The sequence below is a fragment of the Candida dubliniensis genome, chromosome 5, assembly GCF_000026945.1.
Source record: "Candida dubliniensis CD36 chromosome 5, complete sequence".
In the NCBI taxonomy this organism is placed as follows: Eukaryota; Fungi; Ascomycota; class Pichiomycetes; order Serinales; family Debaryomycetaceae; genus Candida; species Candida dubliniensis.
Window position 1 is genome coordinate 443,152 of NC_012864.1, and position 24,609 is coordinate 467,760.

At 33.9% G+C, this 24,609-nt stretch overlaps 12 protein-coding genes across 12 annotated transcripts; 5 read left to right on the forward strand and 7 right to left on the reverse strand. All coding sequences in view use genetic code 12, as the record gives it.

Annotated features, from left to right (window-relative positions):
• Positions 1–572: 572 nt before the first annotated feature.
• Positions 573–3,542, reverse strand: CD36_51710 (zinc finger-containing transcription factor, putative; the record flags this gene model as incomplete). The annotated part of the gene is made up of 1 exon (XM_002420430.1): positions 573–3,542. The coding sequence occupies one exon, from the start codon at positions 3,540–3,542 to the stop codon at positions 573–575; it is 2,970 nt and encodes a 989-aa protein (XP_002420475.1).
• Positions 3,543–5,011: 1,469 nt separating this feature from the next.
• Positions 5,012–7,765, reverse strand: CD36_51720 (zinc finger-containing transcription factor, putative; the record flags this gene model as incomplete). The annotated part of the gene is made up of 1 exon (XM_002420431.1): positions 5,012–7,765. The coding sequence occupies one exon, from the start codon at positions 7,763–7,765 to the stop codon at positions 5,012–5,014; it is 2,754 nt and encodes a 917-aa protein (XP_002420476.1).
• Positions 7,766–8,992: 1,227 nt separating this feature from the next.
• CD36_51730 (N-terminal acetyltransferase complex subunit, putative) lies at positions 8,993–11,350 on the forward strand (the record flags this gene model as incomplete). The annotated part of the gene is made up of 1 exon (XM_002420432.1): positions 8,993–11,350. One exon carries the CDS (start codon positions 8,993–8,995, stop codon positions 11,348–11,350), a length of 2,358 nt encoding a protein of 785 aa, XP_002420477.1.
• An 87-nt stretch (positions 11,351–11,437) lies between these two features.
• On the reverse strand, positions 11,438–12,094 carry CD36_51740 (Golgi transport protein, putative; the record flags this gene model as incomplete). The annotated part of the gene is made up of 1 exon (XM_002420433.1): positions 11,438–12,094. One exon carries the CDS (start codon positions 12,092–12,094, stop codon positions 11,438–11,440), a length of 657 nt encoding a protein of 218 aa, XP_002420478.1.
• A 244-nt stretch (positions 12,095–12,338) lies between these two features.
• On the forward strand, positions 12,339–13,013 carry CD36_51750 (ubiquitin-like protein, putative; the record flags this gene model as incomplete). Its single annotated transcript, XM_002420434.1, has 1 exon — positions 12,339–13,013. One exon carries the CDS (start codon positions 12,339–12,341, stop codon positions 13,011–13,013), a length of 675 nt encoding a protein of 224 aa, XP_002420479.1.
• An 80-nt stretch (positions 13,014–13,093) lies between these two features.
• CD36_51755 (non-classical export protein, putative) lies at positions 13,094–13,258 on the reverse strand (the record flags this gene model as incomplete). The annotated part of the gene is made up of 1 exon (XM_002420435.1): positions 13,094–13,258. The coding sequence occupies one exon, from the start codon at positions 13,256–13,258 to the stop codon at positions 13,094–13,096; it is 165 nt and encodes a 54-aa protein (XP_002420480.1).
• Positions 13,259–13,685: 427 nt separating this feature from the next.
• On the forward strand, positions 13,686–14,213 carry CD36_51760 (zinc finger protein, putative; the record flags this gene model as incomplete). Its single annotated transcript, XM_002420436.1, has 1 exon — positions 13,686–14,213. One exon carries the CDS (start codon positions 13,686–13,688, stop codon positions 14,211–14,213), a length of 528 nt encoding a protein of 175 aa, XP_002420481.1.
• A 767-nt stretch (positions 14,214–14,980) lies between these two features.
• CD36_51770 (inositol polyphosphate-5-phosphatase, putative) lies at positions 14,981–16,354 on the reverse strand (the record flags this gene model as incomplete). The annotated part of the gene is made up of 1 exon (XM_002420437.1): positions 14,981–16,354. One exon carries the CDS (start codon positions 16,352–16,354, stop codon positions 14,981–14,983), a length of 1,374 nt encoding a protein of 457 aa, XP_002420482.1.
• A 196-nt stretch (positions 16,355–16,550) lies between these two features.
• Positions 16,551–18,092, forward strand: CD36_51780 (pre-mRNA-splicing factor, putative; the record flags this gene model as incomplete). Its single annotated transcript, XM_002420438.1, has 1 exon — positions 16,551–18,092. The coding sequence occupies one exon, from the start codon at positions 16,551–16,553 to the stop codon at positions 18,090–18,092; it is 1,542 nt and encodes a 513-aa protein (XP_002420483.1).
• Positions 18,093–18,308: 216 nt separating this feature from the next.
• Positions 18,309–20,078, forward strand: CD36_51790 (DRAP deaminase, putative; the record flags this gene model as incomplete). The annotated part of the gene is made up of 1 exon (XM_002420439.1): positions 18,309–20,078. The coding sequence occupies one exon, from the start codon at positions 18,309–18,311 to the stop codon at positions 20,076–20,078; it is 1,770 nt and encodes a 589-aa protein (XP_002420484.1).
• Positions 20,079–20,096: 18 nt separating this feature from the next.
• CD36_51800 (pH-response regulator protein, putative) lies at positions 20,097–21,701 on the reverse strand (the record flags this gene model as incomplete). The annotated part of the gene is made up of 1 exon (XM_002420440.1): positions 20,097–21,701. The coding sequence occupies one exon, from the start codon at positions 21,699–21,701 to the stop codon at positions 20,097–20,099; it is 1,605 nt and encodes a 534-aa protein (XP_002420485.1).
• Positions 21,702–22,336: 635 nt separating this feature from the next.
• Positions 22,337–24,220, reverse strand: CD36_51810 (electron transfer flavoprotein-ubiquinone oxidoreductase, mitochondrial precursor, putative; the record flags this gene model as incomplete). Its single annotated transcript, XM_002420441.1, has 1 exon — positions 22,337–24,220. One exon carries the CDS (start codon positions 24,218–24,220, stop codon positions 22,337–22,339), a length of 1,884 nt encoding a protein of 627 aa, XP_002420486.1.
• Positions 24,221–24,609: the final 389 nt, after the last annotated feature.

The window sequence follows — 24,609 nt, forward strand, 5'->3', positions numbered from 1 at the left end:
TATTTCATTTTTCTATGCAAGAGATGTTAGTTGAAATTAGTTCTTTATGTAATATGTATAAAATTGTCAAGTCAACTGACATCAACCCGCCAAAAAAGAATAATACTGAGCATTTTGATGGTAAATTGAAAGGAGAAGGTGGAAATTTTCAATATTTTATACGCCCAACAAAGCTTTCAGAAAGGCGGCAGAAGTTACTTCTATTGATTATACATTGTAGCTGGTTGGAAAACATCATGTAAACCACAAGTTTTTCATTTTTATTGGCGGATTTCCGAACCAAGTGAAATCAGGTGTTGACTCATGATATAATTCAATCTCCGGACTGGAATATCAAGTCTCGGATATAGTTTATCTGATTTCCAGGAATCTGACTAGGTAATCGGGTATCTCCTACAAAGTATATGCTTGGAGTGTTCGTTGAATGAATTTTTCCTCCATATTACAAATGACATATTTACACAAGAACAATTTCCCTTTCATAGACAATAATAAATAAAACAATAAGTATTTACAAATATACACATTATACATATCTTTTCACCAAATTGAGAACCTCTACTTAACTATTTTTAGATTCCCAAATTATTGTCAAAGAAAAAATTGGGTAAATTATTAAACTGGCTAAATGGTAAATTTACAGCAGAATTATCAATCAAATAATCATTGAACAAATCATAATTTTCATTCATCATTGGTTGAGACATTGTTGTTGCTGCAGTTGCAGTTGCAGTTGCTGGTGAGCGACCTGTACTTTCATTATTAATTATATTTGACAAGGAAGCATTATAACTTGGTGATTGGGCATGATAAACTTGATGATCACCAGTCGAGCTTGACCCTACACTAATATTGGTATTATAAGTATTATTGGGGACTTTAGGTGAAGGGTACATAGTATTTTGACCATGACTAGCATAACCATCTCTTAAATTACAACTGCTACCGTTACAGTTACCACTACCACCACTGAAAGGTGAAGCACCAACTAAAGCAACCATTTTAGAAGTAAATTCAGCATGGTTTTGGAAAATGTCCGGGAATTTCTCTTGAGCTTCTTGTAAATGATTTTGTAAAGTTGGATTATTGGCTAAAATTTCCACATTATTATGAAGTTCATAAACTTTAATCACCACTCTCAACATTAATCTGACGATCAATTCAATGGCAACTATTTTGTTCACACATATAGTAGTATTATTTTGTTGTTTCTTCTGAGTGTTATTTGAGCTATTCCATTGTTTACTACTTTTAAAGAAATTTAAAGAAGTTTCAATCAATAAATTCAAATTGGTCCCTGATTCTGGTAATTGTGGGTGATTTATAATAGCTGCTACTAATACAAGATATGCTGCCACGGGGAAATATATTGCCCAATTATAAAATAGTGCTGAAGCACTCTCTCGATGCCAACCTCTGATCAACATAAGGATAGTTTTCGCTGAATCTAAAGATAAATTTCTGAATTTTATAACTCGATCATCAAATTTCGAATCCTCAGTAACAATCATTAACGGATATCGATTAATAATCATTAAATGCGAGAAAAAAGTCAATTTCATGGCAAGAATGGTGTCTCGTTTAATCGTGGTACTATTACTTGCTTGAACAGATGTAAACTTTGGATCATTATAAAATCGAGGTTTGGCCTCATCAGCTAAATACATGGCCAACTCAAACATATCGGCATTCAATTTTTCTAAAGTATTGGATATGGCACTGAAATCGCGTTTTTCAGCCGAGGCAATAAATAAATCATGATAAGAATTTGATCTTATTCTTGATTGTAACAAGGCACAAAATTGGAAATAAAATGGATCATCAAGAACATCTCCCATTTGAATGATTCTCAAAATCTCTAAACAAATAGAATCAGCTCCACTCAAATCTAACAAGCTGGTGGATATTGTGTGACAAACAGGACTATACATCCTATCTTTTGGTGATAATGGTCCATACTGTCTCAATTGATTAATAACCCGTAATAAATCTTCATCACTATTGGTGGTGACATCATTGGTGTTGATCACTGGAGGTTTACCTGATTTGAAACAAAATTCAATATCGAAAAAATAACAAAACCACCAGATTTTACGTCTTTTCGTCGCCTCTTCAATATCCAAATTAAAATAAGTTTCTGCTCTATGAAGACCAATTTCTTGAGCAAATCTAATTGTCACAGTAATAATTGTATAATTGAAAAAACTCGTCAACCAATTGGATTCAACATAAATAATAAACATCAATAATGCTTCTACTGTTTCTAGACCTTCACTTATAACACTAATTCTATGATAATAGAAAATGGCACTATTCTCCAATGAATTCTGTAGAGCCAATAGTTTATTCTTGCTATAATCACCCAAAAGATTTGCTGATGCTGCAGAATAATTGCTACTAGTTGATGAAGTGGGAGTGGCGATTCGTTCTTCATTAAAATCATCTTCAGTTAAACAACTCAAAGAAATTAATAATATAGATGTCATTAAAAGCAATTCTGACAATCTGAATCTTCTTCTTTTACTAGCAACTGGTTCAGCAAAATTATTATAGTATGCGGCAAATAAACTTCTTACTCTTGATTCATCAACTAAAATATTGATCATACTTGTTTCTTCATAATATAAATCAATTAATTTTGAAATTAATTTTGAATCAATAGGGAATGGACTTTCTAATAATTTTTTCCTTTGTAATTTATCTACTACGGGAGGATCAATCCATTTCAAAATATATGGTTTTAATTCTGAATGAAACACTAAAGGTAAATTCCTTATTGGAGTCAAATATTCTTCACCATAAGCCCCTAAAGTTTTTTCCATCCAATCTAATGATTCTCGAGAAAAAATACAAGTAATGGAATGAGTACCAACAAATTCATCCCAATTTCTCAATTTCAATAATTCATTAGCATCTTTAGCATGATCTTTCAAATTAGTATAAGTTTGAGAAGTTCGTTGTTCTTCACTATCTGATCTACTTTTATTAAAATCTTCTGAAGGAGTCGGTGATAATGAATTATTATTGAAAATAGATGAACTGGAATGATTGCTTTTCATTGCTTGTGTTATAAAGTTTTGCAGTATGCTCTCTATAGTATGCATCATTCTCGACATTGAATTTTCAATTCTACTCAATCTTGATTCTATATCACTTGGCTTGTTTTCAACTATGCCAAAAGTATTACCCTGTTTTACAGTATTGACATTGTTGCTGTCCCCGTTAAAAACATCCTTGTGTTTCCTTTTTGAGACTCCATTACTATTAGTAGCAGCAGTCGATTTATTCTCTTGTTTAATCTGTTTCAATTTCTTTCTCATGGGTCGTTCAGTGAAATGACAATTATTGGTGTTTTTAGCTTGAATGCAATTCCCACATGGATAAGAACCATTACATTTGATTTTCTTCCGTCGACAACTATCACATGCCACTCTTATTCGTTTCCTATTAGTATCGTTAGGGTCATTCCCCGTTAGTTCTTGTTGCTTTGTCAAATTATCTAAAGATGAATGGTGAGTCTCCAGTGATGGTAAATTATCCATTATTTATGGGAGGTTTCCAGGGTGGTTCTATTTCTTCTTTGGAAGTTTTTTCTTGGCTAGAAAGAATGTAGATTTATTTCAACAATTATTAAAATCAAACCAAAAAGGGAGGAAGTGAAGATGATTTCGGGAAATCCTAATTTATAAGAATTGAGGAGAACAACAAATTAAAGAGGGTTAAAATTTATTATTTTGTTGTTTTGTTGTGTATGGAGGGAAATGGAAATATTATTCAAAATCCACTAGTAGAATTGATATAGTATAATAATAATAATAATAATACAATAATAATAATAATAATAATACAATAATAATAATAATAATAATAATACAATAATAATAATAATAATAATAATAATAATAATAATCAAAATCAAATTTGATGAATGGAGGTTGAATAGAGTAAATTGAATCCTTTTTATAGACAAGATTTCTTTTTTTTTTCTTTCCTTTCCTTTCTTCCATTTTACTGCGTCCCTTCCCTTCCCTTCCTTCCCCAGTACTTTTCTTTTTTTCTTTTTAATTGGGGAAATATATATATTGAATAATTGGATTGTTTATTGTTTTTCCGTTATCACAATCATTCGCCATAATCCTATATTACTATCTTCAAAGAATTAAAGAAAATGGAAGCGTCATCAACAATTTAAATTTCAAGTTAAAATGTTATCAGGGTAAAAAAACAGATGTATATAGAACAATAGGAAAACAAAGAACAAACTAAAACTAAAGGAACTAAACTGGTGCTGAATAAAACACATGCTTCTCCTCTGTGCCTATATATATCAGATTTACTATTGTTTTCCTGTAACTCGATGTATACTGTTATTACAGTCAAAGTTCAAGGCCAAGTGCTTTTGTGATTTAGGTGGTTGTTACTGCTGCTACCAATGTAATTTTTGTCTTCGTGTGATTTTTGCACCATCTCCGAAAAGCGGAAGGATAAACGGAAAAATTGAAAAGTGAAAAAATAAAAATATCCGAGATTCTCCATAGGCCTTCGCCACCACCACAATCATCATCATCATTCTATTGTTCATTACGGAATCATAGAAAGAAATATTTCCAACTACTATTTCATTTACGATAACCCAGCAAAGCAAATATTCTTGAAAAAGGATTTTTGTTGTTGTATCAGTATATTGGACTAATTTGTAGTCACCACATTTGTTTTTTCAACAATAATCTACAATGAATCAGTAACTATCAAAACAATGAAGTTAAAAATTATGAAACATTAAAAACATGAATTAAACATATTGTGAAAAATTCACAGCCACTTTTTGATTACGTTTCTACGAAAAGTATATCTCTATTAATTAAATTATTCAATATTATATTCACTAAAAACCCGTATTTTTAGCCAACATCAACTTGAATTTGTAGTAAATGTAGTCCGTGTAACTCTCATCCACCATCTATACCGTGAATTGATTCTAAAATACAACCTAAGTTGATCATTTCTAACATTATATATTCTGTTCATTAAAGCCGGAAGATGGTGAATTAAAAAAATCTGGCAACTGATTAAGTTCACTAAATATCATGTTATTGAACGTCTCATCACTCATAATATTCTCAAAATTTATATTACTGAATAAATCATAGTTACCATTCATTAACATTACGTTCCCATTGTCAATATTCAACATACCAGGTGTATTCATAAATGACTGTGGTAATGACGTCGCATTTTTCACATCAACATCCATGTGCTGATAATCACTGTCTATGATTGTATTACTGCTACTGGTACTGCTGCCACTGCTACCACTACCTGTAGAACTTGCTCCATTCTCAACCATACTAGGATATTGATTAGAATTCTCATTGTTGGAATTTCTCTCTGACATTAAAGAAATAATATGATCTTGCTGATTGGCAAAAACTTCAGGGAACAATGTAAACATGGAGTTAATATGATATTCCAATTCTGGTATCTTTTCGTATAAATCAACTTTTGCTAGATTCTTCAATGCATCAATCAATACTCGCAATAATAATCTCACCAAAATATCATATATCGACCTTTTATTATCAATTTTATTATTACATCCTTCCAGTCTGAAAAATGATATGGCAACACTGGCAAGTAGCACCGAGTCATTTACTGCACTGGGTTCATTGGGGAATACCAAACAGTTACCAAGCAAACTGCAAAATGCTGCCAATGGGTAAAACGATAATGTGGAATACATTCGAGGAGAAATCTTTAACAGATCAATATCTTTTATCAATTCTAACATAAATCTAGCTCCAGCTAGTGATTGGTTGCCATACGGTATCAAACGAGAGTCGTTAATACCAAAACTCTTTACAAATGGCACTCGATTTATTGAAAGCTGATGCGCATATTGTGATAATAGTAATTCAACTTTGAAATAATTAAAACAACCTTCACTTAGGTTTAAAGGATTTTTAAAAGTAGTGTCCTTGGGTGGCGGTGATGCTAATATTGGCAGCATCAAGTTGGTCAATATTCTCAAGTCGTAATCAAACTCATTGACAAATGTCAATGCTGCTTGGATATTGATATTCATTGGTAATTTTGAATATACTTTGGCATAACTCTTGGCCTTGATTCTCGACAAAATCAATAAAAAATAGGCAAAATAATACTCACCACCATGAATCTGACTATTCAAAACAATATCATTAGCATTTTCCAAATACTTGCTGTCAAGAAATAATGTTGTCGGTACAGACATGAAAAAATCATCAACTTCAGTTAACGTAGTGACATCTTCCATATCGATTAAAATTGGTTTGCCACTCTTGTATGTTATGTCAACCCCCTTATACTCACAAAACCACCATAACTTTCTTTTCAAAGTAGCATCAATCCCATTGTCATTGTTTAGAGTTTCCACTCGATGTATACCCAGCTCCTTGGCATATCTAATCAAAACACTAGTTATACTATAATTTACATGGAAATCAGTGACAAAGTTAATTTCAAAGTAAAGAATAAGTAATGCTAACCCTTGTAATGATCGAATTCCATCACTACTTCGCGATACCTTGCCATATGCTCCCATAGCATTTTGGAACAATTTGTTTAGTAGTTCACCTTGTAAATAAGAAATTGATTTCGTTGATAAAGTTGGATACTCAAGACTTTCAAAAACATCATCTTTTGAAATACTGGCCAAACATAGCACAATGGCAATATTCATAATCAACAAATCGCTATAAGTAATATTACCCAAAATTGCCGCATCATTTCTTTGCGCTCCATAAAAATAAATTTGAAATAACTCTCTAATTGTGGACACATCGCACAAGAATGGAGCCCAATAGAGATTCTTATAATATTTATCAATGATTTCAAATATCAATGGCTTTTCTAAATCATCAAATTGTCGCTTTTTATCGGTTTCAACCTCTGGGCCATTTAATAATTTTGTCGATTTTTGCACTGCGTCATTTAATGATAATGGAACGTGTCTCAAGGGAGCGAAAATATCATGCATATTGTTAGCATTACTCCCTTGAACTCGTGATCTTAACCACTCAACAGCACGACCAGATATGGAAAAGAAAAGGGCGTGAGACCCAAAATATTGCATTAATCGGTTTTTGATATTGGAAACACAACTCTTCTCTGCTGGTGCTAACATGTCTCTTAATTTTCTAACCTCATTCTCATTGGAGTCTTTGGTATCAATCTGTTTATTACTTTCATTATTGTGGTTATAGTTTATGCTGCCATCACTGTCACCACTCTCGTGGGCTTCTTGAAGATCGTTTTCTTCATCATCTTCATCACCATTATCACTTGAATTGCTTGAAGACCTGTTGTGTCTTTCTCTACTATCATTATTGTCATTTGTCAATGAAGTAGATTGTAATTCATCGGATAACTCAGATTTGACGGTGGGATCCAATTTGTCCACCAATCTGCCCAATAAATTCTCCAATACATTGATACGGGAAGTCAAATGTCGAATTGTTGCTGCACTTGTTGTTCGTGCTTTTCTAACCGCTCCATTATTCTTATTCTCAACACCTGCAGTAGTAGACTTACGTTGTTTTCTTTTCCGCTCTTTTTGAACAAATGTATAAGTGCAATTTCTATTCTTGTCTGAACATTTCGAACAGGGTTGTTCTCCGTTACATTTGGATTTCCGTTTGCGACAATAATCACAAGCAACTTTGGTACGGAGTCGCTTTTCACCATCTTGAGTGTATACGGGATTAAGTGTGTCATTAGTCTCCAGCATTTTTAAATTCAAGCAACCTGTTTGTTTGTTGGTGTGAAAACTGATTGATCTTGTTATATCTGCTATCTAAATAAAGAAAATTTGTTTTTTGCAAAAAAAAAAACCTCTTCAATACTAGTTCATACAACGATTCAGTCCTCTAGTTCAATAAAAGATAATTGCATACGCCCCCCAAAAAAAAGGTATTATATTCTGATCAAAAACGAAATGAATATGAAATAAAGATTTGATACCTTTTTTTTAGCTCCTCAATCCCATAACCTTTTCAGAAGGCAAATTCTAGAAGAAGAATGGAGAAGGGGGAAAAAAAAAAAGCAACAAGTTGAAGTCGTGTCGTGGCATATTCAGTAAAAACCCGAAACTGGATTTTGTTGAAGTCGATCTTCCAAGGAGGCTGTATCTAGAGGAGATCCTATCATATTTGAAAATGGTATCATTTTGCTAATTGTAAATCATATAACAAACTAGTATTATCTGAAAAGTCTTGATGGAGAATTAAGTTTGTAAAATAATCTTACCACAAAAACATTTGAATGATAAGAAAGGAGATTTCATACAACTAGTTTCATAGAATGCTGGAAAATGGAAAAAGAAAAAACTACTTAATAAACATATCATATTGTATCTATGCTTTCAGTCGTTACAATCATACGAAGCAACGAGAGGACGGGGGCAATGTGTAGCTAATGGGTATTCATGGAGTTTTCTTTCTTCATTAATGCCTGTGATATGAAGAATCACTTCAAATAAAGGACACTGCAGAACCACAATTAGCTTATGATTCATTTGGTTTCTTCCTACTTACTAGATCTGTGGGATTTCTCTGGGGTATCATGGTCACTTAATACAACAGATTGCTCTTTTATCTTAGTTCCTCATAAGACATTCACACTAAGAAAGTCTTGAAAAACAGTAACAAAAGGAAAAACCAAGGACTTTTGCTTGGTCTTTGATTATCAATTTGTATCTCTATGAGCTTGCCATTGGTTGTTCTTGATAATGTTTCTACGATATATGTGTGTGTACTTTTGCAACCTCAATAAAGTCGTGTAGTTTGTAAAGCTGTAGAGAAAGAATGAAATCAGAATCTTGCAAAGATTGGGAGAGAGAGAGAAAGAAACAGAAGAAGAAAAAAAATTTTGTTCTACCAATTCTTCGTTGAGTGCTACTACCCTTTAGATTTATTCAATTTCTACCACTCCTAACAAAACTGCAACAATTGGAAACATGGTAACAAAAAAGGCTAGCCCTATTTTTGCCTCTAAAGAGGATAGCAATTTTAGGGAAGCATTGTCGTTGTACGACGCGAAACAATACAAAAAGGCACTTAAATTAGTTGATGCCAATTTGAAAAAACATTCCAATCATGCTGAATCATTGGCATTAAAAGGATGTATAATATTTCAAACAAATGGCAATAAAGATGATGCCAAATCATACATTGAACGAGCAGCAGCAAAAAATCCCAGTAATTATTTAGTTGATCATTTAATAGGGTTATATTACCGTGCCAATGAAAATTATGCAGAAGCTGCCAAATGGTTGTCTGCAGCCGTGGAAAACGGATCGACCAACAAAGCAATTTTGCGTGATTTATCGTTTATGCAAATTCATATTAGAGATTATAAAAACTTGAGAGATAGCAGACAACAATATTTGGAACACGCCCCTGGTTATAGGGCCAACTGGACCGGAGTTGCTGTGGCACATCATTTAAACAAAGATTACGCATCTGCAGTGGGTACTTTGGCAAAAATTGAGGATATCATTAAAGATCACTTGACAGAAAGTGACATGTATGAACAAAGTGAATGTGTTTTGTATAAAAACCAATTGATTGGTGAACTGGGTGATTTTGTCAAGGCATTGGATGCCTTACAGAAAGACGATGAAAGTATTAAGGACAGATTATCTTTCTTAGAATATAAGGCCAAGTACTTGTTGTTATTGGGTGAAAAAAAGGAGGCATCTTTGGTATATCGTGAATTGTTGAAGAGAAATCCTGATAATGTTTCCTATTATAATCTATTGGAAACTGCGTTAGGCACCACTACACAACCACCGGAAATTAGATATAAATTGTATCAAAAATTGAACAAATTCTATCCTCGTTCCGATCCACCAAAATTTCTCCCATTGACTTTTTTACCTTCAGATAGTTCTTTATTTGAAAAAGCTGCCAGGGATTACATTATTCCACAGTTGTTGCGTGGTGTCCCCGCCACATTTGTTAATGTCAAACCCTTGTATAAAAACCCAACCAAATTAAAAGTCATTGAATCCATTGTTCAAGATTTTTATGAGCACGATGTACCAAAAGTTTCCAACCCGACAATCAAAGTATGGACATGTTATTATTTTGCTCAGCATTATTTGTATCAGAATGACTTGACTGCTGCATCAAAGTATATTGATATAGCCATTGAACATTCACCAACATTGGTTGAATTATACATTATTAAGGCAAGGATTATTAAACACCAAGGAGATTTTGTTAAGGCTAGTGATGTAATGAATGAAGGAAGATTGTTAGATTTACAAGATCGTTTTATCAATTCCAAGACAACAAAATATTTGTTACGTGCTAATAAGGTCAATGAGGCAATTGATTGTATATCCTTATTTACCAAATTAGACGAAAACGCCGTTAATGGTTGTAAAGATTTACATACTATGCAAGCTAATTGGGTTTTAGTTGAATCGGCTGAAGCATATTCAAGAATCTTCCATGATTATCAAGCTCAATTAAATCAACTCCAAAAAATTGTCGATAACGATAAAGATAAAAATGACGAATCATTGAATGCGCTTGTTGAAAATACAGAAATTTACCGTGGATTGGCATTGAAACGTTTCCATGCTGTATTGAAGAATTTCGATATATTTTATAACGACCAATTTGATTTCCACTCTTATTGTTTGAGACGTGGTACACCAAGAGATTATATTGATACCTTAAAATGGGAGGACAAGATTCATACTACTCCAATATTTACTAGAGCTTTAAAAGGTTTGTCTGAATTATATTTTGAAATCTATGAGGATCAACAAAAGGCCAAGGCTAATGAAAATGAAAACGGCGATGGCAACGATGCAGTTGTGGTAAAAAAGAATAGTAAGAAGCAAAAGAAGGCCAAGTCTCAACTTAATAAGAAACGAGCCGAGTTAGTTAGTAAAGTTGAGAGTGAAAAGGATGATGCTGATCCATTTGGAATTAAATTATATCATGATTTAATTGAAAAGGATATTTTGGAATCATTATTTGAACTTTTCAAACCACTCAGCGAAGAAGGTAAAAATTTACGTTTGACATGGGAAGTCTTGTTTAGAATTTATTTATTACAAGGTAAATATGTTTTAGCATTACAAGCCATTAAGAGCTTGAATAAGATTTTAACAAGAGGTGATGTGGACAAGAAATTAAAACAAATCGGTGAAATGGTATTAGAATTATCAGCCACGGCCACTAATGATTCTAACGCCAACGTTGCCATTGTGAAAGTGGTTGAAAAAGGATTGAATACTGCATTCCCGGATTTTGAAAAATTATCCAATGACGAATTTATCAAACTATATAATCAATAGACTTAAAATAAATATTATAAATAACTGATGATGATAAAGATTGTAAATTTTCTTTATATATATATATATATATAAACGTAGATACATCTATGAATTGATCCAAGTATCGACTTGACCTCTTGCCACATTACCAGCTAAACTCAATGTTTGTTTACCCATAGGGAAATAACTAACAGTGTACCATAATGCTGCCAACAATTGAATAACGGCAAATATTATCGATAATAATGTGTTTTTCAATGAAACACTACTTATCAAAGTCAATATAATACTGGAACCAAATATGATAGTGAAAATTATTCGAGTGCTCAGGAAAAGATGAATCATATAAGCTTTAAATCCTTGTAATACTCCAAAACTAACAAGAAATAAAATCGATCCAATTGACCAAATCAAAGCAAATTTCCTTGGTTTTAATGATAATATCGGGAATAAAAAGATACAAATCAAATAACAACATATTGACCCAGCAAAACAAAGGGCAAATATTAACATTCGATCCCAACGCAGCAATTCAAACATTCCTGGATCCGAAGTAACATAATTTTCATCGTCTTCTAAATAAACTGATTGGGATCGAAATGGGTTTAATCGTTGTAGTTTGGTTTTTAATGATTGATTTGATGATGATGATGATCCAGCTCCTGGTTGAGTTACAGGTGGTGGCAATGGAGCTCCGTCTTCGTTATCATTCTGACTCAAGGGAGAATACTTGCTAGTAAATGATTTAAAAAATTTGCTCATTAGGGGGAATGGGGGCTAGATAAAGGGTATATGAGGATTGAAAGATGTTTGGCAATGGTGTAAAGTAATGTTGGGTTTAAAGACTGTGCGTTGCGGAATAAATATTTCCAACAAGACGATCTGGGTTATAAAAAAAAAAAAGAGAGGCGATAGGGAAAACTGAAATCACGCTCTCTTCAACAAAAGAGGCTTCTTTCGCTGTTTTGGTACTCAATAACCATTCCCATAGTTAATAGTTAATACAATGTCTACCGCAACAGCTTTAGAGACTACAAATGCTGAAAGAAAATTTGTGAATACGTATCTAGAATTGATGCAATTATCCAAAGCTGAATCGTTAGATAAATTCAATTCAACGCAAGATTACAATAATTTATCATCGTTGGGTCCAAGTTTGCCTAAATGTATTTATAAATTCCCCGAACCACAAAATGTAACAGAGGCAACGGAATCTAGGGTGAATTTGAAATTTAAATCGATTAAACCACCATTCAAATTCCAAACTGAATTGACAAACATTCCTGTCAATTTCACCATCTACAAGGTAAAAGCGCAATTGATCGAATCATTGGAAGTTTTACACAATGCTGGAGTCACTGCAAAAGATTTGAAATTGATGGTTAAATCAAAAGTTGCTCAAGATACTGCGGTTTTGTCAACTTTAATAAATCTGGAAGAACCAATAAGTTTCAATTGTATGGTATCAGCACCAACTGGGGTAAAACCTGTTGCTAGTTCCACCAGGACTGACGAAGATGATCCTGAAGTGGAAGCTGCTTCCGATGCTGTGTCTACAACTGCTACTACTATTGGTATATCTGAAGCTGGTTGGAATAAAATATATGAAATTATATTACAAGATATAAAAGATGCCGGTAAAGCTAAGGAATTATTAACCAAATTGAAACAAAGTGTATAAATGTGTCAAGAAGAATGTAGTTAATACCAACAACAACAAAAAATAAGATCAATTACAACACCTGTAATAATAATTTGTGGTCAATTTTTGTCTTTTCCATTGTAGAACTTCTTCACGATCAATTCATGTAACGAATGTCCTGGTTTGCGACCAACTCTTTGTTCATAAGAATAGTATGATAAAACACCTATTCCAACACCAACTATTGGATCCAAACTTTTTGATATTAAATAGGGGTATTGCATTAGTTTGTTAGGATGTGTATTGATAATGAGTGTTGTCTAGATTGATAATAATTAAAGAACAGAAACAGAAAAGAAATGTAAAAGTCGTGTGTGAATTGTAAAAATATCTGGACAAAGCGGAGAGACAGAGAGGAGGTAAAGCAAATCAATGTGACTTATTTTTTTTTTCTTTTTTTTTGGTTAATTGTACACGCAGGTGTTTAGCCACCAAGACACCCAAAGTGAAAAAAAAAAAATTTAATTGTAAAAAGTACACTACCTGACGGGAAATTTTTCATCCACTTTCCTTCCTTCCTTTCGCTTCTCAATTTTTTTTTTTTTTTGCTTTTCTAATTATTAATATCCGTCTGGTCTTTCTTTCTTTCTTTCTTTTTCAAGTAGAAATCAATTTCTTAACTTAGTAAAGTAGAAGGGTGTGAATTATACGATGGCTGCTGTTTATCCAAGAACTTGTTACAAATGTGGTGAAGTCGGTCACTTAGCTGATGACTGTCAACAAGAAGAAAGATTGTGTTACAATTGTCACAAACCAGGACATGAATCAAATGATTGTCCTGATCCAAAACAAAATACTGCCAAACAATGTTACTCATGTGGTGATGTAGGTCATATCCAAACTGAATGTCCAAACCAAGCTCAAGGTGCTAAATGCTACAACTGTGGTCAATTTGGTCACATTTCCAAAAACTGTGATGCTGCCCCTTCCTCCACTGACCACGCTCCAAGCTTTAAGAGATCTTCTGGTAGAGCTTCTGGTACTACCTGTTACAAATGTGGTGGTCCAAACCATTTTGCTAGAGACTGTCAAGCTAACACTGTCAAATGTTACGCTTGTGGTAAAGTTGGTCACATTTCTAAAGATTGTCACTCTGCTGCTGGTGGATCCAATTTTTCTGCTAAAACCTGTTACAACTGTGGAAAGTCTGGCCATATCTCAAAGGAATGTACTGCTTGAGTAATTTGATAAAGGGGAGGAAAGTGATTGCGAGAGTGGATTTGTTGAATGTGTGGGTTGAGGAGTGTGTACGTCTATGACTTGTGTGAATGGGTGTTGTTGATGGATGATAGGTTCGTTCCTTTTTCATTATTTTATGCTAACTGGTATTTATTTAGTATTACTACTATTGTTCTTGCATTTATATGTCTTGGTGAGTGAACCCCCAAATTCTTTGAATGATATTGTCCATCAGGTTTTTATCTATTTGTTTATGTTATGTCTTGTTATTAATGCTGCTTTTATTTCATTTCCTTCTTCTTTTCCCTCCTCGTCCTCCACTACCTCCTGCTTATTATGTATTCCATAATTTAATGGGATTTTTGTTTTATGTATTTTGTATTTTTCTTTTCTTTATGGGTATTATTCTCTTTTTGTAAATGGTAATTAAAAATATAAATAAATAAATAAATAAGATTAAAAGTATATCAATATTGTAAGAGAGACATATTGGTATATAAATAAAGTTTTTGAAAGGAAACAAAACTTGAACTTTTCCATTCATGTCACAGTTATTATATAAATTTTCATTCAATAACTACTACAGTTGTAATTTGTTGCAGGTGTTTTTGCTTACGGTTGTATATTCAATATCAAAATGCAACCTTAGTGGTCAAGACCTACACCATTTCTCAGCTAAACGTTTAAACGCAAGATCTTCCTTCTAGAGTATAATTTACACAAACCGTATAATAAAAGAAAAATAGAATACTATTTAACATCATATACTAGAAAAGATACCACAATGAAAAAGTTAACAAAATGAATATCAACAACACCAATCTTCCCTCGCTTGTGGTTCCAAACCAAAGTCCAAACCCTATGGTGGTATCCATAAAGGGCGTAACAATTGTATGGATTAGAAGGTCTAATTTTGTTGGTTTCAAGTAGATAGAAGTTGGACCACTTTCTATAAGCGTACTATTCTCGATTCCCTGCAATTGTTCAAGCTCCGAGAATGATTCGTCCAGAGTTAACCCTGTTGAAACTATTTCTAAACAACCGGACATTGGTGATATAATCAGTTTAGGGGGTGCAAATGGTATCTCAATATGTGCAAATACAGGACGATGATCAGATACTAATAATTCATCAATACAATCATATTTCCCCACCACGGGGAGTCCTTCATTTTTCTGTTTTGAGTCCTTACCTTTTGCTCTCAACAATTGTAATCCCAAATCATCATTACCTATCGTTTCATATGTAGACAAAAACAATATTCTATCACACCACGATGGACATCGTTTCGAGTTGTAGATACCGGTGTTTATATAATACTTGTATGATGGTTTGAAATCAACCTTACCTTCAGAAAACCCGAATAATACTTCTCCATTTTTCAATGCATTATGAAGCTCATCGTATTGGACAAACAATTGATTAATATACTCATTGTTGAACTCACTATGCTGGTCAGCTAATGATAATAAATTCTGGGCCACAACCGAGGTTTTCTTGTAATCCTTGGTTGTTCTATAGTTTAAATCTCCCAAAATAAAAACATGATTGTTTGGTTTGATCAACCCATATCCGTCTCCAAAATTTAGGCTTCTGGCAATTCTTAACAAATTGGCATTTCTTTGTAAATAATAATATTCACCTTCATATGCATTTAAATGAATTCCTGCAAAACTCAATTCTACTGAGTTATCTCCATACTTCCCATCAGGATAGTATTTCAACCTAATTCCAACCCCACCTTTCATTGAACTATATCCATATCCACAAGAAGTGTTTGCTAATCTGACATTTTGGAATTTCAGTGGGTAAGGGGATATAATGATTAATCCAATTGCTCCTGTGTGATTAATAGCAATAGTTTGGAAATGATCTGTCCCATATTCTTCGAATAACATAATTTGGAGTAATTCATTATAGGCTATTAACTGTTGATTTGCTGATGCTTTGAATGAACCATCAAGGATAGTACAGAATTCTTGAAGAGCAAATACATATAAATGGGAAGGATTGTCTTTTGGTGGTAATGATTGTGATACTTTGGATTTAAATACATTAGCATCTATAACTCGTTTGTTACAGTTATAAGTAAATAAATAAAGTGGTATATCACTTTCTTTTTTAGTTGAATATTCTATCATTGCTTGTTTATATATGTCTGTGTGTAGAATAGATTGGAACAGGGTTCTTTAATGGTGGTGGTATGGGAGGGAGGAGGAAAAGGAGACGGTGGTGGCAGTTTTCTTTTCTTAAAACAAAAAAAAAAAAAAGATAGCATACAGAAAATTTCATTACGCCTTAAACTTCTGTGTCTGTTTTGTTTCTATTTTATAAGGCATGAGTAATTTTATTGAAATTCTGAGGTCTAACATTGAAGAGATTGGTATTATAGAAGATTCATTATCAAAAAGATTATTAAGAAATCCTTATATACTACCATCAAACTTACAACCACGACCAAACATTCTTCTATCAAAAGTAACAAAACCAAATTCCACCAAAAGAATATCAATACTACAACAATATGAATTAGTTTATTTTAAGAGTCGATACAATCAAATCATAAAACGTTTGAACCATTGTTTAACTGAAGAAAAGGAATCATTTTCCAACACATTAGCATTGATCACGGAAGGAGATGATAACTTTGAAAAGTTCGATGAGATGATCAATGGCATCTCTCAAAATGATAGTATAGTTGAAGGTCCACGAAGGTTGTATTCAAGCTTCAGCTCATTAAATAAAGAATTGAATCCCCAAGATGTTACGTTAAAAATAAATAAAAAGACGGGTAAAGAACAAGAGTTTGTCAAAAGAAAGCATTTTTTGAGTTCCATTGCTTCTCATTTGAAGGATATAGAAATTAATGATATTTTGGATCTTCATCATTTTCATGACTTATATGTTAGTAATTTTGGTCCAATTCTGTATATTGAATATTTGTATAAATTTCTGAGTTTCCCCTATTCCAAAGTCAATGGGTTTTATTCAAAATATTTGATGGAATTGAGTCTGTTTCTAGAGGCCTCATTAATAAAGTTGCAACCGTTGCTAGATTACGACGAATTGTTGCAACGTTGGAAAACAGAGTTTGACGATGCTGATGAAGAGAGGAAGTCTAATAATGGTAAGGATAGGGACAATTTGTTTTGCAAAGCATGCAATAAACTATTCTCAAAAGAAACAGTTTACCAATCCCATTTATCAGGAAAGAAACATAAAAAGAATGCGTCTCAACAAAAACCGGATAATTTTGTGTCGTCATTGCCTTGGTTGGAGTATTTAATTGGAAAGTTGTGTCAAGTGTTGGCTCCAGATTTGGAATATACTAGAGCACAAGTTGAAAAGTTGTCAAACTTATCTGAAAGGGAGCTACAACTTGAAAGACAAGTACAGCACGATATTGCAAATGAATTCGTTGCCATCAACAATGAATTGGATGAAGATGATTTGTCCGGAAATGAACATGACAATGACGATGATGATGACTATTTAGATAACAGCTTTAAGAATTTACCTTTAGGTCCTGATGGAACCCCAATCCCATTTTGGCTATACAAGCTACAAGGGTTGCATAAACAATACAATTGTGAAATCTGTGGCAATATAAGTTATAAAGGCAAAACCGTATTTCTGAAACATTTTAGTGGGCCCAAACATCAATATGGTTTGAAATGTCTTGGAGTTGATGAAAAAAATATGAAAATGTTTAAAAATATCACCAAAATCGATGAAGCTACTGAATTATGGAAAGTATTGAGAAAGGAAACCAAATTGAAAACCACTGAATTGGAAAATTCAGTTGAAGTAGAGGATAAAGAAGGTAATGTTATGTCAGAGAAAGATTATATGGATTTGAAGAAACAGGGGTTATTATAGATGAAAGGGTTTTTTTAAACCTATTAAGTAAAGTCTATAGAGTGTAATAAAAAGTATTTTATAAACTACAAGGACCTTTGGATTGGAATAAGATTTTGAAAAATTTCAAAAAAAAAAAAACCATCAGGAATTGTTGCACTGTCTCAATTTTTTTTTTTTTTTCCAATTCTACTGTTGTTGGAAATAGCAAAAACTCTGTAACACATTATCCTTTGCATGCCAATATTCAAGAGTGGCCAGGTTTACCCTTTGCAAACTTTAGAAACATTATCTTTGTTATTTTCACGAGGAATGAAAAGAGCCGCATCACCAAAAGCTGAACAACCACCTCATAGCAAAAAGGTGGTCGATGCCAAAGGGTTTAGAGTACGTCAACAAAACATCGATAAACACAAGATAACTAGTGAAAACACTGCAACTCAAAAATCAATACATGAAGAAGAAACTGAAGGTGCCAATTACCTAATTGAAGGCAGATTGCGTCGTGTTACGCCATATTTCTATACATATTTAACCTACTGCAAGTTGCGTTGGCAAGATAGGAAATTGATCGATGTCTTCATTGATGAATTTAGAGATCGTACTCCTGATGCATATCGTAAGGCAGTAGAGGGAGGGTTGGTCAAAGTTAATTCCAAAGTTGCAAATTTAGAGACGATTTTGCGCAATGGTGATTTGATATCTCATAGAAGTTATCGTCGTGAACCACCTGTTAGTTCTAGAGAAATAAAAATTGTTTTTGAAGATGACGATTTACTTGTGATAGATAAGCCAAGTGGGATACCTGTGCATCCAACAGGTAGATATCGATACAACACCATCACTAAAGTGTTTGAACATGAAATGGGTAAAATTGTCCATCCATGTAATAGACTTGATAGATTAACCTCGGGGTTGATGTTTTTGGGGAAACTGTCTAAAGGAGCAAATAATATGATGCTGCAGATTAGAGATCGGAATGTCACCAAAGAATATATTGCCAGGGTGAAGGGTGAATTCCCTCTTGAGCGTCTTATTGTGGATAAACCATTGTCTACTAAGTCTCCCAAATTGACATTAAATGTAGTCGATACGGAAAATGGGAAGGAAGCTAAAACTGAATTCCAAAGAGTGTCATATGACCCAATGACCAACACCTCTGTTGTTAAATGTCACCCATTAACTGGTCGAACCCACCAAATTCGAGTGCATTTACAGTTCTTGGGGTATCCAATAGCTAATGATCCACTATATTCTAGTGAATTTGTCTGGGGCGAGAACTTGGGGAAAAGCGGTGAAGCTGATTTGGATCAAGTGATGGCAAAACTAGATCTAATTGGTAAATCTCGTGCAGCAACTTCATGGATTCATCCACAAGGTGATGGGGAAGTTGCGTTGGATGAAATCTGTCCCGTTACTGGCTTGCCCCTTTATTCTGACCCAGGTCCAAACGATTTGGATTTATGGTTGCATGCATATAAATATGAAGCCGACGATAAATCTTGGTCTTATAAAACAGAGTACCCAGAATGGGCGCTAGAACCAAGTAGAAAATTTATGGAGATGGCTATAAAAGAGGCTGAAAAATGTGGAAAAACTCAAACTCAGTTTAACGTTGGATGTGTTTTGGTTCATAATGGGCAGGTAATCTCGACAGGTCATTCACGTGAATTGCCTGGCAATACTCATGCTGAACAATGTGCGTTGGAGAAATATTTTTCCAAAAATGGCGGGGAAAGAGAAGTGCCTTCAGGAACCGAAATATTTACTTCTATGGAACCTTGTTCTTTGAGACTAAGTGGTAATCTACCTTGTGTTGATAGAATTTTACAAACAAAAAGCATTAAAACGTGTTTTGTGGGAGTTTTAGAACCAGATATTTTTGTAAAGAATAACTCCTCCTATAAAAAATTATTGGATCATGGGGTCGAATACATTCATATACCAGGATATGAAGAAACGTGCCTTGAAATTGCCAAAAGAGGTCATGAAAATATTCAAAAATAATGCAATGTCCCAAATAATTTATTCATCACTAGATACATCTAATATAACTTCTTTTCTGGAGTAAACATAAACATTTCTTCGTCTGTGGTTGCTGTTTGTAGTGGTTAGAGGTGCAGCGTTCTGCTCTGATGAACTCTCAGCGATGTGAGAATTACCTTCGGGATGTAAAAACATTTCAGGGCAAAAATCTGGAACAACTTCTTGAGTATATTCGGCATGAGTGGTGCTATTGTTTCTATGCCTTCCTGTTAATGACTGTGTAGATACACTCACTGACCTTGGAATTGCAAATCCAGCTGCAATTATGTTATCAGTCAAAGTCAAAAATGCGTCCTTGGTAGTTGTTAATATTCGCCTAAACTTCAGGGCAGGAACACTGTTATCATTATCATTGTTATCACCATGAAGTTTATTTGTAGGAGAATTCCTTCTGATCAATCCCTCTCTTTGTTCTTGGTTGTTATGATGTGCACCACCATTTAGTTCATTGTCAGGGGGGTCGCTATGGGTATCACTATTGTCTTCATCTTCAGGTATCTGTTCTTCAACAAATAATTCAAATCTATCTAGTTCGTACAACTCGTCTTCGTAGAATCTTCGACCTAGCACACCCTCTTTCTCTTTTGCCTTCATTATCAAATTGAACTTGTTGCACCATTCCCATGGGATCACTACACCAATAACATAATTAACCACGGAAAATATTTCTGATAATTCATACACAAAGGCGTTTGAAACATCAGCAACAAAAAATGCCACTGGGCTGTAAATCAAAATAAACGTTAGCAAAGTTAATAACCAGATTTTTTTATTTGCCAAGATAATTTGAATTTTGCTAATGAAAAACACAGTTATGATGGCAGCATAGCATAAAGCCATGGCTATTCGAACCAAATATATAAAAGCCGGTAATATATCACTTGCTTCATTTGCATCGGCTGGAGTATAAAATTGGGCAATTGCCCATATTACTTGAGATGCCAATGTTGCCACTATACCAATTAGTAATGCCATTCGCTTGTCTTTTTGTCTTTGAAATATTCTCATTATTATTTGAACTTGGTTGATCTGTAGCAACAATACCACTATTAGATCTATGATTTGAATGGGATTGTAGTCGTTAAGTTCACTAAGAAGCTTAGCGCCATGTAAATAGCCATCTCGTTGTTGTCCATGTAATATTAAAATCGATTTTATCACAACAACGAGAATGTAAACTGTCGAGAGTATTGTGCTTGTTTTCAATAACCATGACGGTTTGATAGTATAATTTGTCAACACAAAAATTGTTAAAAACCAGATTATTACTGCCAGTACTGCAATCGCATATATGATTGAAACAACACTATACGCAAAAGATCCTCTTAACGAATCCCTGGTGAATTCACGCCAACTCTCAGTAACTATGGGTAGTGGTTTAGCAAATGTATCTATGACAAACCCCACATTGGTGTTTAATACTGGAATACAATTTCGGTAGCACAATTGTTTATATATTGCTTTGGATACGACTGAGATGGGATATTTTTCAAATTGTTTCGATATTATCATGCCTTCAGGCAATTCAATTGGTTCGCATGAAGAATAAACAGTGCCCACCCACCAGGCATTCTTCCAATACATTATTCAACTCAAATTATCGGTGACTACTATTTCTGTAGCAATAGATAAGTAAATAATGTTAAGGTACCAATGGTGTCAATCTGTTGGTTGGTTGGTTGGTTGGGAGGAGGGGGACTTTTAAGTGGTGAATCCGAATAGTCACAAAAGAAAAAATTATAAAAAAATTGTTCATTGTCTTTGACTTCCTCTTTCGCACTTACCACGCATCATTTGGATCTATTGACATGAGGCTTTGCTTCTCACGTGTCAAAATAACTAGTTCCTATACAATTCGGTTTACCACTAATCATTAATCTAAAATTTATTGGTGATATTATTCATAAACAATGATATAATAATGTTAATTTATATACTTTGCTTTATTTGTCCTGGTTAGTTTCACACTAGCAATAAATATTTATGGTTCAGAAAGTTGCGAAATTTATACAAAAAGACAAATCTTAAAAGTTCAAGTAATATGTCCCCATAACCCCCTATTGGTAGAACACCTTCATTGTGGAGATCTTACAAAGACTAAGCCTTGAACTTATTCCGTGTCCACGTCAAGTATATTGGTGGATATACAAAACTTAATGTTACTGACTACATGAAAAACAAAAACTAGTTAGCGTTCTTTAACTTTCCTTTTAACATCATCAGGACATGTAATATTTTGGACCATCTCCACCTTCAGGAACTGACCATGTGATGTCTTGAGATGGGACTTTAATATCACACGTCTTACAATGAATGCAATTTTGACTATTTATCTGAAACTTGACTCCCAATGGTTCCAGCTCATCCTCGATATATTCGTAAACTCCTGCTGGACAGAATCTTTGTTCCACACCTTTATATTTAATCCAGTTCAACTCAGTATGTTTTCGAGAATCTTGATTTGGTATTTTTAAATGACATGGTTCATCCTCGTCGTGGTAGGTACCGGTTCTTGACACAGAGGTAAGAATATCAAAAGTCAATTCATTATCTGGTTTTGGATATTCAATAGGTTGGAACTGGTTTGCATCTTGAGTTGCCCCTGAATCTGTTCCGTGGTGAGATAAGGTCCATGGTTCTTTACCTTGTGTAATCATAGTCAGCAAACCTGAATGAACAAGCCCCCCAACCATACCGAGTGGAGAGTTGAATGAAGGACGCACATTTCTCACTGCGTACAATTCCTTATATGCCCACGAATCTTTAAAATTTTCTTCATACTGATGTAAATCTATTGGGGTAGATAATTCTTCAAAGTTATCTTCATCACAAGGATCCAATTCCATTTGTTTAAATGTGGAGAGGATTGCTTCTGCAGCAACTATACCACTCTTCACTGCAGTATGGGTACCTTTAACTTTTGGCACATTAACAAACCCGGCAGCACAACCAACCAAAATACCACCAGGGAAATGTAACTTAGGTATGGATTGATATCCCCCTTCATTCAAAGCTCTTGCAGCATAGGAGATACATTTACCACCTTTTAAGGTATTGGCATAAAATGGGTGAGTTTTCATTTTTTGGAATTCTTGATAAGGCGAGATATACGGATTAGCATAATCTAATCCAATAACCAAACCAACAGCCACTAACCCATCACCAAAATGATAAATAAACCCTCCACCATATTCTTTGGAGGTTAATGGATATCCTAACGAATGTCCCACATAACCTTTGTCAAAATTCTCTGGTAAAACTTCCCAAACTTCTTTAATCCCAAGTCCATAAGTTTGAGGTTCAGAATTTTCTCTCAAGTTGAAGTTGCCAATAGCATTTTTAGTCAACGATCCATGACAACCTTCGGCCAAAACAGTCAACCTGGCAAAGAATTCCATACCGGGTTCAAAACTATCCTTGGGTGCACCGTTACGATCAACTCCCATATCTTGGGTAATGACACCTTTTATTGCTGACTTGTCTTCGTTATAAATCAATTCATTCACTGATATTCCTGGATACAATTCCACTCCCAATTCTTCAGCTTGTTCAGCTAGATATTTGACGACTTCATTTAAACTAACAATGAAGTTTTTCCCCTTATTGGTTAATTGAGGAGGCTCTGGCAATGGGAATGCCTTTTTAGGAGTCAAGTATTTCATATGATCTGATGTTACTTTTGTTATAATATCCAGAGGTAATGGGATTCCATTTTCTTCAGTCAATTCACTATCAGGGAATAATTCCTTAAAAGCATGTGGTTCAATAACTGCACCACTAACTATATGACTACCAAAGTCCCCTGCTTTCTCCAAGACAATGACTCGTAAATCCCCATTACCTTGTTCGTTGTCGAGTTGTTTCAACTTTATTGCTGTCGATAACCCAGCAGGTCCAGCACCTACTATACACACATCCACATAGTCTCTAGCACGCTCTTGATGTAAAATTTCTTCTTGTTCTGACGTTAGATTGTATCTTGTCCATGATTGATGCAATCTTCTGATAAATGGAGTGTAATTAATGGGATTTCTTAATGGTGGTAATGAACGAGGAAGCAATCGCCTACTTCCTACTCTTGACAACAATGACTGAATCAACATAAGAGTATAATTTGTATGAATATGATAAGTATTTACAGTATATTGAAAAAAAAAAAAAAGGAAGACAAGAAGGGGATACAAAGGGTTTGATAAAACAACAAGGCTGGGTTTTTATTAGTTTTTTTTTTTTTTTTTTTTTCACTTGACTCATTTCTGCACCATCTCGCCTGTACCAATAAACCCATTCGCGTTAGTTCGCCAATAGAATCAGTTCATTTAATAATCAAAAACAACACCTGATTACCATTATTATTATTACTAAAATAGGCCATTTTGTTATTTGGAGTCTTTCATATGATGTCTCTTTTTTTTTTTTTTGATATCCATTGGAATAACTAACATATGTTGGTCAGTGGCTCAACATTTTGAGTGAAAAGTATTTAGTATGG